Consider the following 14,579-nt stretch of genomic DNA (forward strand, 5'->3'; position numbering starts at 1 on the left):
CGTTTTGCTAAGACCATTGTTAAAGTACTGCTTGCGTATGTTGATATCGTCAAATCGGAGTTCCCCGATATAATGCACGAAGAGCGAACCGTAAGCCAACCGAACGCCCATTTACTTTCCCTTTCTAAACTCCGACCAACCCGAGACTCAAGGGGCTCCTCAGACGCTAACCAGTGTTTCCTGTTTGTTCTGTGATTCCACGCACCGCACCGCACCGTAGGCGTGCATTCTGATGAACAACATTCAGCAGCTGCGCGTGCAGCTGGAGAAGATGTTCGAATCGATGGGCGGCGACAAGCTGGAGGAGGACGCCGCGAACATCCTCAAGGAGCTGCAGCAAAATCTCAACACGGCCCTGGACGACCTGGCGACGCAGTTCGCGAAAAGGTAGTGTGACCGTCCGTTCCTTACGCTGATTCATGCTACATGCTGTGCTCGGTGTTCGCTGTACCATATTTCCACAGTTTGGAGCCAAGGATCACGGGCAGCGTGCGGGAGCTGGGTGACCTGCTGCAGCAGGTCAAACAGCAGAGCTCGTTGTTCCACGCGCCACCGGCGGACGACGCGAACCTGATCGCCATCGAAGCGGACGAGGTGCTGCGGCCACTGATGGACCTGCTGGATGGGTCGCTCTCGATGTACGCCCAGTCGTGCGAGAAGACCGTGCTGAAGCGCCTGCTGAAGGAGCTGTGGAAGATCGTGATTCGCACGCTGGAGAAAACCATCGTGCTGCCGCCGATGACGGATCGAACGGTAGGACCCCGTGCGGTATATCTGGCGGCGGCACTCACCGAGCCGTTTTTCGTTCCAGATGGTGTTCAAGCATCTCACTGACAACGCCAAAAACTTGGCCGCCAATGCCAAAATTGAGGACATGTCGCGGCTAATCAAAAACCACATGTCCGGCAAGCAGGACGCCAAGAACGTGCTGAGCGGTGTGATGGACATCTCCAAAGAGGTGAGTCGGGACGGAACGAACGTCGGTATAGTCGGTGGCATCGCTCACTCACTCGAGCCCCGTGTATATCCCCAGATGGAGAAGAACCTGTCACCGAAGCAGTGCGCCGTGCTGGAGGTGGCACTCGGCACCATCCAGCAGTACTTCCACGCCGGTGGCAACGGGCTGAAGATGCCGTTCCTGGAGAAGTCACCGGAGCTGCAGAGCTTGAAATATGCGCTGAGCCTTTACACTCAAACCACAGACACGCTGATCAAATCGTTCGTCTCTGGGCAGGGTGCCTCGGAAGGTTTGTTCCCACCGGTGGCCGCCACCGCTAGGGTATCTCCACTTACCTGTCATTCTTCTCTCTGTTCCGCACCACAGAAGGTGTCAGCCACGACGATGCTTCCGTGGGTGAGGTTTCCATTCAAATCGACGTCTCATCGAACCCGGAGAATGGAGAGCAAAAGATATCAGTCAAGGGTACGTCTTTGGGGGTCTTTGTTTCGGCTCAGTTCGGTTTTCCCTTACATTGCCCGTTTCTTCCCTCATTCTTCCCCAATAGTAATCGCTGCCAACGACTTAAAATGGACCGTCCCGTCCGGCATGTTCCGGCCATTCATCGAGGTGAACTTGATAGGACCACACCTAAACGATAGGAAACGAAAGTTTGCCACCAAATCCAAGTCGAATAACTGGTCGCCGAAGTACAATGATACATTCCACTTGTAAGTCAAAGCCGTCAGGCGGCGCACGCTGTAGTATCACGCATTCTTACACCGACACGTATCGCTTCCCTTTCCCATTGCCGTCTCCCGAGCAGCATCATTGGCAACGAGGAGCAGCTGGAATTCTTCGAGCTTCACATTTGCGTGAAAGACTATTGCTTCGCCCGCGAGGATCGATTGGTCGGAGTTGCAATACTAAAGCTAAAAGATGTCGTCGATCAGGTACAGTATACCATCAGGGCGTCAGGTCAGGTACAGGTGGGATGGGTTAGGATGGGTTGTGGATGACTGGTGATGGATGAATGTGCGCTGTATGTGCCGAACTCTCGTACTCGACAAGCTGGCTGGTCAACGAGGGACTCTGCGATCGGCAACACGCGGAACCTACGGGATTTGGTCGACGTGTGGTGTGGTGGTAACACAGAGGTAACGTATGCTAGGTGCGTACACCATTGTCTAATTTCTTTTCCAATTACACGGCTAGATTAGATTGCGGATCCCTCACCGTTCGGAAACTTCGGTACTTCGGACTTCGGAAACGCCTGGCATTGGGCTAGAGGCCACTCGAGCGGCTCGGCTCGCTAACCCCGGCGGTGATGCGCACAGCAGTGTTCCCCAAAGTGTTCCCAAAATAGTCTTGTAACCCACCCGTACTGCTGAACAAATAAAAACCTTTCAAACGTTTCAGACCTAAAGCATGGTCCACTTAGAATCGGGAAAAGTTGTATGTTTTCTAGCAGCGACTCTGGTGGTCGTATTTCAAATGTTTTGATAGTTATGGCTTTAGTAAACATTCGATTTTAAGTGCTGGAAGGTTCGTCTTGTTACGCGGAGTTTATAGAATGTTATGCTTAATGGAACTCAAAGGAAGAAAAAGAATTCTGCACACTCACGTCGAGAACGTGATCTACTATAAAAATCTCAAAAACAAAAAATTCGCAAAATCAACTGTATATGCTGTGCTCCGCCGTTTTCGGGAACGAAATACCGTAGAATGAAAGATTCAATGTAGACGTCGTAGTGGAAAATACGACTGGCAGCGGATGTGATGCCAACAAAAGTACTGTCCAGAGGATCTATCTACGAAGAGGCTACTGTTTTTTTTTCTTGCATGTAAGTATCCAAAAAGGGACACTTAAGCAAAACCTACTCCCTAAAACACGCGCTAGAAAGTTGTACGAGAAGGTTCCGACGAGGTAAAAAGGAAGCTTGTTTATGGACGATGAAACATATGTGAAAATGGATTTTGGACAGCTTCCTGGACCAAAATTGTATCTCGCCACGGCACGGGGAGATGTCCCCTTGAAGTTCAAATTTGTATTCGCCAATAAATTTGCAGGGAAACTAATGATCTGCAAGGAATTTACACCTGTGGACGGAAATCAAGGTTTTCATCACAAACACGACCATGAACTCAACGCTGTACAAGGAAGAGTGCCTCAAAAAGCGAATTCTACCATTTATTAAGTCACACAAAGATCCGCTGAAGTTTTGCCTTGATTTGGTAAGTGGTCACTACAGCAGGGAGGTAGTTCGGTGGTACCGTGACAATAAGGTGGATTTCATCGCAAAGGATATGAACGCACCAAATTGCCCTAAATTCCACCCAATCGAATGTTCGCGATTTCATCCGACGACATAAATGACTGAAATTATTTTCTTAAAGTACAATAAAATACCTTCATTTTGACACCTTGACATGCTTCCTAAGTCAAACCAACCCCGAAATAGAGCTAATGCAATTGTTCCCGATTCTAAGTGGGCCAGGCTTTACCTAAAAAAACCCATGGGTCGGCTGAGATCCAGTATTGATTTCTTGTATACACTTTATTTCCTCTCGTGGTGATTGTGTAAGAATGTGTGGAAACGTGTGCGTGATCGTGTGTTAGCATGGCGTTACATGGCGAAATCACTCTGGGCATTATTAGCGGGATTAGCGACACCACGGGATGGCGCGAGAGAGGTTGCTAGGCTCGCGTCCCTGTGCGGTGCACTCTACATGGCCTCGTTCTTGATCAGCTTGCCGGTGCCGTCCGGCTTCAGCGGGCACTTCTGGTCGGTGCCGCAGTCGTAGTCGCGCGTCCAGAACTGACGAATCTCCTGGCGGCGGTTCTTCATCAAGCACTTGTACTCGGAGATGCGCATCTTCTTGCCGTCGATGATGCAGGTCCGCTTCGGCCGCGGCCGGTACCGGTAGTCCGGGTGCTTCTCCATGTGCTGCTTCGACAGCTTCGCCTGCTCCTCGTAGTACGGCTGCTTCTCCAGGTTCGTCATCGCTTTCCAGCGGGCGCCCAGGATCTTCGAGATGTTCGAGTTGTGCATGTCCGGGCACGCCTTCAGTATCTTGCGCCGCTCGTCCTTCGCCCACACCATGAACGCGTTCATGGGCCGCTTGATGTGGTTCTTCTCGGTGCTGGACGACCGGCTGCGACCGGCGGGGCCGAGGTCCGGGCCCAGGTCGAGCGCCCCGAGTCCGATCGTCTTCTCTTTCTTGCCGCCGCCGCCGCCACCCGGTCCCATCCCGGCACCCGGCCCACCGCCTCCACCGCCGCCACCACCTGCGCCGCCGCCACCTCCGACGCCACCGCTGACGGCCGCGACCGCCGCCATCGATTGCTGGCGCTGCATCAGGTGGCGGTTCATGTTGTCGATCATGGCGGCGTTACTGCTGAACGGCGACAGCCCGCCCACCGTCGCCACCGACACCCCGTTCCCTCCGCCATCCGTCGAGGCGGCTGCGGCCGCCGCCGCCGCCGCACTCATGAAGAACTGTTGCGCGAGCGGATAGCCGCCACCGGCGCCACCGCCATGCACCGGCTCCCCGAGCAGCCCCGTCGGCCCTTGCTTCTCCTCCGGGCTACCCTGGTGGTGGTGCGGGCTCGGCGACTGCTGATGCTGCTGCTGGTGGTGGTGGTGATGGTACGCTAGCGCCAGCTGCTTGGCATGCTTCGCGTGCAGCCCACCGGCGCCACCACCCCCGTCCGCCCCATACTCGTACAGACGGTCGTTCCGATCGTCCAGCTCGAGCCGCTCGCGCTTGGATTTGTGGTGCCCGAAGTACTTGTCCGTGTCCTGCTCGAGCAGCGCCACAGCCGCCCCGGGCGGCATCAGCTCCAATCGGTGCCCGAGCTCGTCCACGTCCCCGCACGCCCCGAACAGCGAGCCAGCCGCCCCGAACGGCCGCCCATCGCCGCCGCCGCCCGGCTTAGCACCGTTGCTCAGCTCGAGCGCCGGCAGGCCCGGGCTCTCGCAGGACAGCTTCCGCTTGGACAGGTTGATCGGTGCGTCCGGTTCCTTCGCGTACCTTTGGTTTCGGCCCTCGTCCTGCTGCCCCTTCCCATCGTAGTTTTGGTCGTACAGGGCCGCCAGGCTGGGCGCCGTCGGGCAGTTCGGTAGCCCGACCGACAGCAGGGGCTGTTTCGCCAGCACGGCTGCCGCCGCCGCCGCAGCCGCCGCCGCTGCCGCAGCCGCCATCTGTTCCGTCGATCTGTCAGTCGCGTCGCCCGCCGTCGCCTGCTGCGGTTGCTGCCGTTTGCGAGGGTTCTTGCGCCCTCCACCTCCACCGACGCCAGCAGACGTGTACGAGCAGACGGGCGGGACTGGCAGCTTGCTGGCCAGCGATTGAAAGATGTTTTGGTATCGGCGTATGCAGTTCTCCGGCTCGTGCGACTCGTTCCCCACACTATCACAGTCTACCGTGGCGGTGGCGGCGGCCGGCCCCCCGATCAAGCTTGGGCTTACATTCAACAGGGCGGCCGAAGACGTCGCTGCAGCCGCCGGGAATGATGTGGCGGGATGGGCCGGCGAGCCGCCGGCGAACGGAGCTCGGCCATCAGGACAGCCGCCAGTGCCGCCAGGGCCGCCACCAGCGCAGGGCTCGCCGGTGGCACCTTTGAAATTGTTGTTCTGCTTGTGCTTCACCCTGTGTTCACCCTGCGTTCCGCCACGTGGTGGTTTTTGAGTACAAAATGGGAAAAGCATCAAAATTGGGTCCGGACGTACCGGGTCTAGGTCAGCCGTCCGGGTGGACGAATGGACTGTGACGTCACAGTCCGCTGACGTCATTTAGTAGCGCGCGTGCACTTTGTACCAACCTGCACCGAACAACCCCTCCCCCCGGTCCAAACACTTGTTGGTCCAGGGCGATGAAGAAAGATAGATAGTAAAGAAAAACAGAGAACAAGAGAGAGAGAGAGAGAGAACATCCTACATAAACCTCGAACACTAGGTATGTGTCGGTTCTCTCTTGAGCCGGCTCGTTCGCAGCAAGTATGCAGAGATAGAGAGAGAGAGAGAGAGAGCGTCACATCTGTGTAGATGGCGAAGCCCTCCTCAAGGAGCTTTCCCAACGTACGACAGTAGTAGTATCACATGTGTTTGTATGCGGTTAGTTCACAATTAAGGCACCCTGAGCATCAGTGCACGGCGCAGCAGCACTACTCCTCACGGTTAGGTTAGTGATCCTCAAGCTTTGGGAGCCTTCAGTGGAGCCAGGCTGCCACCGAGAAGCAGAGGAGTACGAGTGGTATGCTTACAAATTCTGCCTTCTGCAGCATCTCGCGCCAGATCGTGAAGTACATGATCAGCCGGTTGATGTTCTTCTCCTTTTCGTACAGCGACTCCTTGAAACTTCTGCACGATAAAAGGAGAGCAATGGGAGAGGCGTAAGTACTTCGTGTCCTCCAGGAGGAGCTAACCCGCCAGCTCCCACACGTGTGCGTACCTTTTGATGAGCTTGATGTTGTTCTGCGAGGAACTACAGTTCATGTTCGGTGTCGCCTGCTCGTCCCCGGCGCCGGTCGGCCGGTTGCTGTTGTTCCGATCGTGCAGCAGCGTGTTCGGGATCTCGTTGGGAAAGTCGAGCAGGCTCAGGTTCAGGCGCATCAGATAGATCTCGCTCATGCTGAGCTGCAGGTTGGTGATGCGCTCGTCCAGCTGCGTGCGGAAGTTCTCCAGATTGTTCTTGGCCGTGTAGCCGCGATTGTTCAGCTGCTGGTGCTGCTGGTGGAGTTGGTGGCCCGCCGGAGGCCCGTCTGTCGCCAGCGTACACTCCTCAGCCGGCACCGTCGGCGGGCAGCTATTGTTGTTGTGTTGGGTGGTGCTGGCAGCGCTGTCACCGTAGCTGCTCTTGTCTGCTAAAAATGAGACACATAATCGTTGCATAAGGATCGCAAGGAACAAGCAACGCACTACGCACCGTTTATGTTGTTGTTCAGGCAGTCGAAGTTGTCGACGATCGACTTAAGATGATTCAGGGTCATATTGTTCAGCTTCCGGGGTGGTTGATGCGGTACGGCTGCCGTTACGCCGCCAGCGCCAGCGAGCCGTGGGGGCGGTGTGGGCGCGGCGACCGCGGCCGTCGGTGACCCGGGCGACCCGGGCAGGCCGGCGTGCTGGCTGTTCGAAATGTTCAGGCTGCCCAGGTTCATCGTCAGCTGAAAATTGTCCGCCTTGGTCAGGCCCGTCGGATCGGATCCCTTCAAGATGTAGCTGGCCACGTTCAGGAACGGCAGGTTGTAGTGGAAGTCGTGCTCGAGCGGGCCGCCGCCAGCATTGTTGTGTTGCTCGGTGGTGTTGCCGTGCCGGTGGGGGATGCCACCGCCCCCGAGCAGATCGTCGTGTCGGAGAAACTTCGGGTCGGCGCTCATCTTCTGCATCGCGATGAAGTTGGTGTCGAACGCACAGTTCAGCTCCTTCACCGGCGACGACTTGATGAGCTCCTCATTCTTGAGCGATATCTTGGTCGCGAAGTTGTTTTTCTCGACCGTGACCGCGTTCGACAGCTTGTTCGGCGGTGATTTGCGCTTCGACGACATCGGTAAGCCTCGGTGCGCTGCTCCGTGGCGTGGCGTCGCTACCCGAAATGACCTGTTGGCGGGAGGGTGGGGGGCAGGCGTAGGAGTAGGCGTAGGAAATACGGATCCTTTCGGCATTAGTGTGAGGCACTTCCAGGGCGACGGCGAACGGGTGGGCGGAAGTGGTTAACGTTTTACCGTCGGACGAAGACAACGACGTACGGAAAATGCAAACGCCATATGCAGTAGTACACCACACCATGGCCCTCATGGGGGTGGCAGAGACAGAGAGAGAGAGAGAGAGAGAGATTGCAAAAGTATCACGGTGTGTCGGGGTTCCCCCGAATTGCCTCAGAATGAACCGCCGTTCGAAGCTACAACCTGAAAGTTATGGTTTATTGATGGTTTATTGATCGGCTGAAAGAATCATGATGTACTGAGGTACTGCTCGGTGGTGGGGGTGGATGGCCGATCCGAGCATCATGACTGGGGTGTGTATGTTTGAGCACGGAAACGAGGAAACGGGCGAGCCCAGGACGTCCGAGGGGGCGATTAGTCGATGAGTTGTGTGATGATCGTTAAAGAAGTGAATCGATTCGAGCAGTCGATCGGGGAGTTGCAGTTGGCTGATAGCAGTTTCGCCAAGCGCGGCCCGCGGCGCCAGACCACCACCGCCAGATCACCACCAGGGTTATTGATTAGTTTGCCGAGCGGCTGGCTGGAGCGGGGTTCATGCAGGGCGCTAGAATGCTAGAATGTTTATGGAAGATAGAAAATCTTGAATATAGAGATGTGTGCACGAGTGTCTATGTGTGTGCGCGCACGGGCGCGCAAAAATCCTACACCCTCCACTTGGGCAACCACTTGATTGTGGGATATTATTATTAGTTTCGGATGCTTCGACAGCGCGGCGCGGATTGGCACGGAGGAATTGTAGAGATTGATTTTTTTCTGTAACATCATTTGTAATTTGCCATCATTTGTGTATCATTTCGTTGGCCCGATTCGTCCGAGGCCGACAGAAAAAGAGAGCGAGAGAGAGAGAGATTGAGCTCGTATCACTATGCGCGTATGCGCGCGTGTTGGAAATTTAAAGAATACATTAGGCATTGGGCTCGGTTTCAGTGTTGAATGACTCAACCATATATTGTAACACAACATCATTCGCACAACGCTAGCCGTTACAACGCTCTACATTGCGAAGGGGACTTACTGTTCGCACTGTGTAATCACTTCGGTCCGATCAGTCGGACCGAGGAAGACCAAGCCATCGCTCGGGTCGGGTCGCACGGGCACGGAACAAAATAAAGGTTGACACTGCTCGACACTGCCGCTGCCGCTTCCGTTGCCACTGCTGTCGCTGACTCGCTCGCTCGCTGGCTCGGGCCGCCTAACGACGGAGCGCGACAGAAAATCGGTGTGCACCACATTGTGGAGTTCACGGATTTTCTTGCAGCTACCTCCGAGCAAACGGGCAAGTGCAGCGATCCCGTCGCAGTCGTCACCGAGCCGAGCGGGCTGAGCGGGCCGAGCGGGCCGAGCGCGGCTTGCAGCAGGTTCGAACACTCCACAACACCACCACGGAACACCACACTCGGAACGATTTCTGAAACACCTCTGTTTTGCGTCGTTGCCACACGTTGGTTGCACTCCTCCTCTTCCCAAACACCTTAATCAGAATCAGAACGGCACCGGAGTTTCCAGTCCAGTAGGAGCTTCTCGTACAGGATGATGCTCCCGGACAATGAAGGAGCCGCACACACTGCCTGTTTGCGCACAATTTTTTAACTGGTCCCCGTCCACACAGCGGGCAGAGGCAGCAGCAGCAGCAGCAGCAGGTTCTCTGAGCAGGTTTCCACCGTCGTTGTGGTGGTGTGCGCGCACCTCTACGCGCCCGTGCTGCTGGGATGCTGGGAAAGCACCTACACTCACTCACCCGACGTACGACGATGGAGCGATCTGTGCACACGCGCACATACACCCGGCAGATGGCACAGATGCACCCGGACACAGAGCGCCCGTGCGCCCGTTTATGGCCATGGATCGAGTGCTCGAAGCAGCTCAACACACGGGCTTTTTTGCTTCTTCGTTCCGGAATCCGGTTTCCGATGCTTGTTCGGACGCGTTCGGAATCGCCTTCCGGTCGTTCCGAAGCATCGTTCAAGCACAATGTTATAATGTTGCATTGTTTTGGTTTCGCTCGGTTTTGACAAGCATCGGCTGAGTTTGCGTAACACGGAGCAGCTCCGATCGGGAATTTCGAGTGTTTCGAAGCGAAAAGAAACCTTTCAACAACATCGGATGGTCTCGTTGCTCGGGTGAACCCACCAAGTGGGCCGTATAAACCGGCACCACACTGGGGTGGTTCACCCCAGAGCTGCAGCATCCGTACGCAGCATCCGCCGGTGGCCTGCTCATTTCACGTACCGGCGCCTAAAGGTAGGCAATCTCAGTGCAGCCGGCGCGCACTGATTTGGGCCGGGCCCGGGCCGCCGTAGCAAACGAGCACAGACTAGCACCGAAGCAAGTCGCGTTGCCGCACGTTAGGCGTCATTTTTTGTCAAATTGGCTATTGGCTTCCTGGCTCTAGGAAAGAGATTGGAAAGACAAACCCACAAACCACATCGCACCAGACAGTCAAGTTCGGAGAATTGCCCGGCGCTTCGACTCGCGGTGGTCACCCGTACACCAAGTAACTGAGCTGAGGCCAGGATGCAAATCCAGAGCAACATTCAGAGTGTGAACTCGATCTTCGGGTGCAACTCGTCCGGCCACAGCGGCATCAACCAGCTCGGTGGCGTCTACGTCAACGGGCGCCCGCTGCCAGACTCAACGCGCCAGAAGATCGTCGAGCTGGCGCACTCCGGTGCCCGGCCGTGCGACATCTCGCGCATCCTGCAGGTATCGAACGGGTGCGTGAGCAAGATACTCGGCCGCTACTACGAGACAGGCTCGATCAAGCCGCGCGCCATCGGCGGCAGCAAGCCGCGCGTCGCGACGGCCGCGGTCGTCTCGAAGATCGCCGAGTACAAGGCCGAGTGCCCGAGCATCTTCGCCTGGGAGATCCGGGACCGCCTGCTGTCCGAGGGCACCTGCAACAACGACAACATCCCAAGCGTAAGCAACCCCCGGGCCATGACTCTCCTGCACCTCGTGCGCTAACCACCGCATGCCGCCCATTAGGTGTCCTCCATTAACCGGGTCCTGCGGAACCTGGCGTCGAACAAGGAAACTTCGTCGCAGAGCAACGAAACGGTGTACGAGAAGATTAAGCTCTTCAACAACACCAGCGGCCACTGGACCTGGTGCCAGAACATTGGCAGCGGACAGTTCAACTTCTCCTCCCACCCGATCCCCCACCTGTCCCTGAAGTCCCCCGCGGAGCAGCCTCCCAAACCGCGTAAGTACCCCTGATTGCTGCTGACCCCTTGAAACCCCTTCGATCTGCTCTCTCCCCACCCCCACCAGCCAACTGCTGCCTGGAGGAGATGAGCGACAAGTACTCGTCCGAGGACGACGAGGACTCCGAGTTGCGGCTGAAGTTGAAGCGCAAGCTACAACGGAACCGGACCTCGTTTACCAACGAGCAGATAGAGAACCTGGAGCGAGAATTCGAGCGCACCCACTATCCGGACGTGTTCGCCCGCGAGCGCCTCTCGGAGCGTATCCAGCTGCCGGAGGCGCGCATCCAGGTAATAGGTAGCCGCGGTAGCCGGGGCTTGCCCGGCCCGCGCGCGAGGTAGAGAGTGTCACTGCACAGGTAACTTGAAATCATTTTACCCGAATTTAATATTGCCAACTTGGATCTATGTACGTGCCACAAACCCGACTACTCTTGACCTGACGACCTTTATTGGGGACGACCTATGTGGGGCTGGGCAAGCGTTCGGTAAGCGCTCAAGTGTAAGCGTCCGGTAAGCGCTAAGGTATGCGTTAGGTAAGCGCAAAAACACTGCACCGTAACTACGGGACCCTTCCGGACATCTGGACGTCGTCGGCGAGGGACCACTGACTGACTGGGTCCTGGATCCATTCAACTCGGTCGCTCCATCAACTGCCGAACCATCAACTGGCGAGCCATCAACCGCGAGCCTGACCGACCGCCGACAACGACGAGCGCACGTACCGTCGGACGGACGGGACGTGTCCTTCAGCCTCTGCAGCGCCATCTGAGTCACCTGAGCGTATGTGTGGGGTGGAGAGCAATAAACTCATTGTACGCAATTTTTTTCCCTATCTATTCTTTTTTATCATTTTCTCTCTCCTGCTCCATCTCTCTGTCTATCGAGAATCCATTCTATCGTTCATCTCCTATTCGAAGTTCCCCCTCAGAACTACCTGTTCCCATTCTCTGGCCAACACTGAACTGAACCCTCTAAAATTGTAAAATTGAAAAAAAAATAAAATAAAATAAAATGAACATCAGAAGTATGGTTTCAATCAGAACTTCCACACTGACATAAGTGTTAAGTGCCGACAAGTCAAAGTACGAACAGTACGGGACTTGGCAAAATAATTCCGCCAAGAAGAGAGATGTTTTTATGCGGCTCAACGACGCGACCGAAGTTCTGCTAGCTCCAGTTCTAGAGTCCTGTGAGGCATCCTCCGCTACTCGAAGTCCACCAGAGGGAAATGAATGATTCCTCACGAACGATTTCCTCGTTCATCAGGCAGACTTATGTTGCAACGGGCCCCAGGTCGACAGTTGCCATGCCAGAAATGCATTCCCTAGACCAGACCCTTATCATATCTGTCGCCATGTGGTGACACACTTCTATGAGAAAAAATAATCTTTTCCACGTCAAATGATGTTCAAAGCGATTGCTGCCCTGCAATGGTCAGCAAGTTACACTTGTGCCTATTCGTTCTGGTGTTTCGTACGCCCAATCAGCTTGAACAGGACAGGAATACGGCCTTCATTTTGATATAGTCCATCTTGCTTTGTTCAAACGTAGAAAAATCACCTAACAACCACCTTAAAAACAACCAAATCGTCGTTTAGAAGTTCGAGCAAAGTGACCGAACTAAATGCGAGCAGTTGAAAAGCTTAGACTTCAGACAGCAAAACCCTAACTCAATTTGAAGTTTGATTGGTTTTACTCGAGGACCGCAAACCCGCGTTGGGCCAGTTTAAACTTTTGTCTCAAACGTTCAATTGGTTTAAACATTGTTCTGGTTGTAGGTCTAGAACTTGAAATTGGGACTTTTTTTTAAATGTTTTGTAATATTGCAACGAAAACTTTATTTTATTGAAAAGTTGTGCCAACGCCTAGCTATACATTTCTCCTATCTCTCTCTCTCGCTAAATCGACTTCCTCGTCGGAAACGAAGTGCTGCTCAGCCAATACGTGTACCATCGATAAAAATGAATGATATTCGAAAAGAGCCGGAAAGTCTGATGAATACAGCGGTGGGGAATAGCAACTCCCATCCAATTGTAATTTTAATTGTATCCTTGTAACCAGTCCTGCTTTGGAGGCGCCAACTGAAGCACCTGGCGCCTCCATGCCTCCTACCAGAAGACACGGCACGGTAGCGATCTTAATGAACGTCAGGTTTCATCCGTTTCTATGAGCTTGTGATACACCGCTTGGAGTCCTCCCATACGCTCTTTGCTTGTTCGAATCAAAATCGCCATTTTTTGAATCGTCATTTTTTAAACCACTCAAAACCCAGTGATGCGATTCCGTAGCAGATTTCTTCAACAGGTTTGCTGAAAAATAAGATTCGCCCCAAAACGTCATTTTCAGGCACGATAAAAGTTGGCGATGGTCCAACGTTTTCAAAAATCGGCAATTGCAAACTAAATGAAATTTTCTTTTTCGTCCTAAAATCATTTTCCCAATATCGAAAGAAGCAAACCTAGGAGGACCTTCAAATTGACAGCTAGAGCCATCGGTTAAAAAGGCTCATTTTAAAGTTCTAGACCTACGTTCCGTTATGGTGGCTTTCACCACGGACCCCGTGGATGTGGAGGAAGGAAGGATGGCCCCGCGAGGATGTGCCGTGCCGAAACGTAACGGCACAAAACCCGGCACCGGGAATTCGGTTTTATAACGAACTTCCGATGGGGGCGCCCAATCTGGTTGCGAATTTTTGGCAAAACCGGGCGGCAACGCTCACCGTTCGCTGTTTCGCCCGACGGCCGTGTGTGACAGAACCCTCCCGCCCCACCACCCCCTGCCGGGGTTTCTGTCAGGGAGAGTGTGTGCAGGCGCTCGCGCGTGTCGCAGTGAGAGGCTCTGACGGCCGCGACAAAACTGCAGTGCTCTGCCGAACCGAACTGAGTGCCTTCGATGCGCTGCACGGTGCACGCACCGTGCACCCCCACCACCACCACCACCCGCTCCGTGTGCGAGTGTGTGTGTGCATTCGCCGCGGGGTCGGGAGGCCGCGCGCGCTGGGAGGCCGTTCGAAGGTCCTGCAGCAGCGCCGGCGGTCGGTCGGTCGGTGTCGGTCGGTTGGTGTCGGTCGGACGGTCGAAAGATGAGTGCCCCGAGTCGTTGCATGAGCAGCCGTGTGTTGATTTATTAGTCTAGACCTCCAACTGCACTGCACACTGCTCCGACACACTCGGTTGTTCCACACTCTCGGTGGCGGCTCTACGTGGACGTGGACGTTTTTGTGTTGTTTTTTTCGGTTCGGTTCCTTCGCGTAACACGTTACGCGCTTTCCGGTGTTTTGCCCGGCCGGCCGGACACACACTGTGTGTGTGTGTGTGTGCACTGTGTGTGGCGCCGCCCCCCCTCCTCCGCCCGTCCGACACACGTCACACCGCGCCACGTCACGGCACGGCACCAACCAACGGAGCAGGACACCCGCTCTTCGCTGCGGGAAGAGCTCCGGGCGAGAACAACAACAGCTCGACGGCAGGCAGCCAGGCAGGCGGAGGTTCCGCTATGCAATAGGCAGGCACGCACGCACAACAACCCCCCCGCCCTCCCCCCCTGCACACACACAGCCTCGAAGGAGTCGCCTCGAAACGGAAACGGAAGCAGAAAGAAACAAAACCCCGTGACAGTGTGCCCAGTGATTGTGCCTGCGTGGTGTGCCATCGCGACAGGGGGTTGGTGACGGGGTGCGGGGAGACGGGAACGGGTGGTGAAACAATAGGAA

General features: G+C 55.3%; 3 protein-coding genes across 4 annotated transcripts in view; 2 read left to right on the forward strand and 1 right to left on the reverse strand.

Annotated features, from left to right (window-relative positions):
- The window catches only part of LOC131213374 (protein unc-13 homolog A), a 12,884-nt gene extending 10,565 nt beyond the window's left edge, over positions 1-2,319 (forward strand). The window contains exons 18-25 of the mRNA XM_058207404.1: positions 1-90; positions 221-387; positions 465-753; positions 812-958; positions 1,016-1,247; positions 1,325-1,423; positions 1,506-1,668; positions 1,764-2,319. The exon at positions 1-90 is cut by the window's left edge and continues 132 nt beyond it. Coding sequence (XP_058063387.1) covers positions 1-90; positions 221-387; positions 465-753; positions 812-958; positions 1,016-1,247; positions 1,325-1,423; positions 1,506-1,668; positions 1,764-1,956 — 1,380 coding nt within the window. The 3' untranslated portion in view covers positions 1,957-2,319. The remainder of the gene's footprint in view (positions 91-220; positions 388-464; positions 754-811; positions 959-1,015; positions 1,248-1,324; positions 1,424-1,505; positions 1,669-1,763) is intronic.
- Positions 2,320-3,499: 1,180 nt separating this feature from the next.
- On the reverse strand, positions 3,500-9,293 carry LOC131213179 (uncharacterized). 2 transcript variants are annotated; one of them, XM_058207163.1, is made up of 5 exons: positions 9,079-9,293; positions 6,866-7,536; positions 6,392-6,800; positions 6,204-6,300; positions 3,500-5,601 (listed from the first exon to the last, which is right to left on the reverse strand). In XM_058207163.1, exons 2-5 carry the CDS (start codon positions 7,482-7,484, stop codon positions 3,664-3,666), a joined length of 3,063 nt encoding a protein of 1,020 aa, XP_058063146.1. In that variant the 5' UTR covers positions 7,485-7,536; positions 9,079-9,293; the 3' UTR covers positions 3,500-3,663. The 2 variants fall into 2 exon arrangements, with proteins under 2 accessions (XP_058063146.1, XP_058063145.1); XM_058207162.1 differs by having other exon boundaries at positions 8,677-9,293.
- Positions 9,294-9,977: 684 nt separating this feature from the next.
- Positions 9,978-11,837, forward strand: LOC131213767 (paired box protein Pax-6). Its single transcript, XM_058207885.1, has 3 exons — positions 9,978-10,580; positions 10,647-10,863; positions 10,932-11,837. Exons 1-3 carry the CDS (start codon positions 10,176-10,178, stop codon positions 11,204-11,206), a joined length of 897 nt encoding a protein of 298 aa, XP_058063868.1. The 5' UTR covers positions 9,978-10,175; the 3' UTR covers positions 11,207-11,837.
- The last annotated feature ends 2,742 nt before the right edge of the window (positions 11,838-14,579 follow it).

The sequence above is a fragment of the Anopheles bellator genome, chromosome X (assembly GCF_943735745.2).
Source record: "Anopheles bellator chromosome X, idAnoBellAS_SP24_06.2, whole genome shotgun sequence".
Lineage (NCBI taxonomy): Eukaryota > Metazoa > Arthropoda > Insecta > Diptera > Culicidae > Anopheles > Anopheles bellator.

Bases quoted from the DNA above. Each gene is read 5' to 3' on its own strand.
- LOC131213179 (XM_058207163.1), bottom strand. From the start codon at position 7,484: ATGTCGTCGAAGCGCAAATCACCGCCGAACAAGCTGTCGAACGCGGTC. The intron at 6,301-6,391 runs GTACGCACACGT...TTTATCGTGCAG, and splicing joins AACATCAAGCTCATCAAAAG to AAGTTTCAAGGAGTCGCTGT. The intron at 5,602-6,203 runs GTAAGCATACCA...GGCGGAACGCAG, and splicing joins TGCTGCAGAAGGCAGAATTT to GGTGAACACAGGGTGAAGCA.
- LOC131213767 (XM_058207885.1), top strand. From the start codon at position 10,176: ATGCAAATCCAGAGCAACATTCAGAGTGTGAACTCGATCTTCGGGTGC. The intron at 10,581-10,646 runs GTAAGCAACCCC...GCCGCCCATTAG, and splicing joins ACAACGACAACATCCCAAGC to GTGTCCTCCATTAACCGGGT. The intron at 10,864-10,931 runs GTAAGTACCCCT...CACCCCCACCAG, and splicing joins GGAGCAGCCTCCCAAACCGC to CCAACTGCTGCCTGGAGGAG.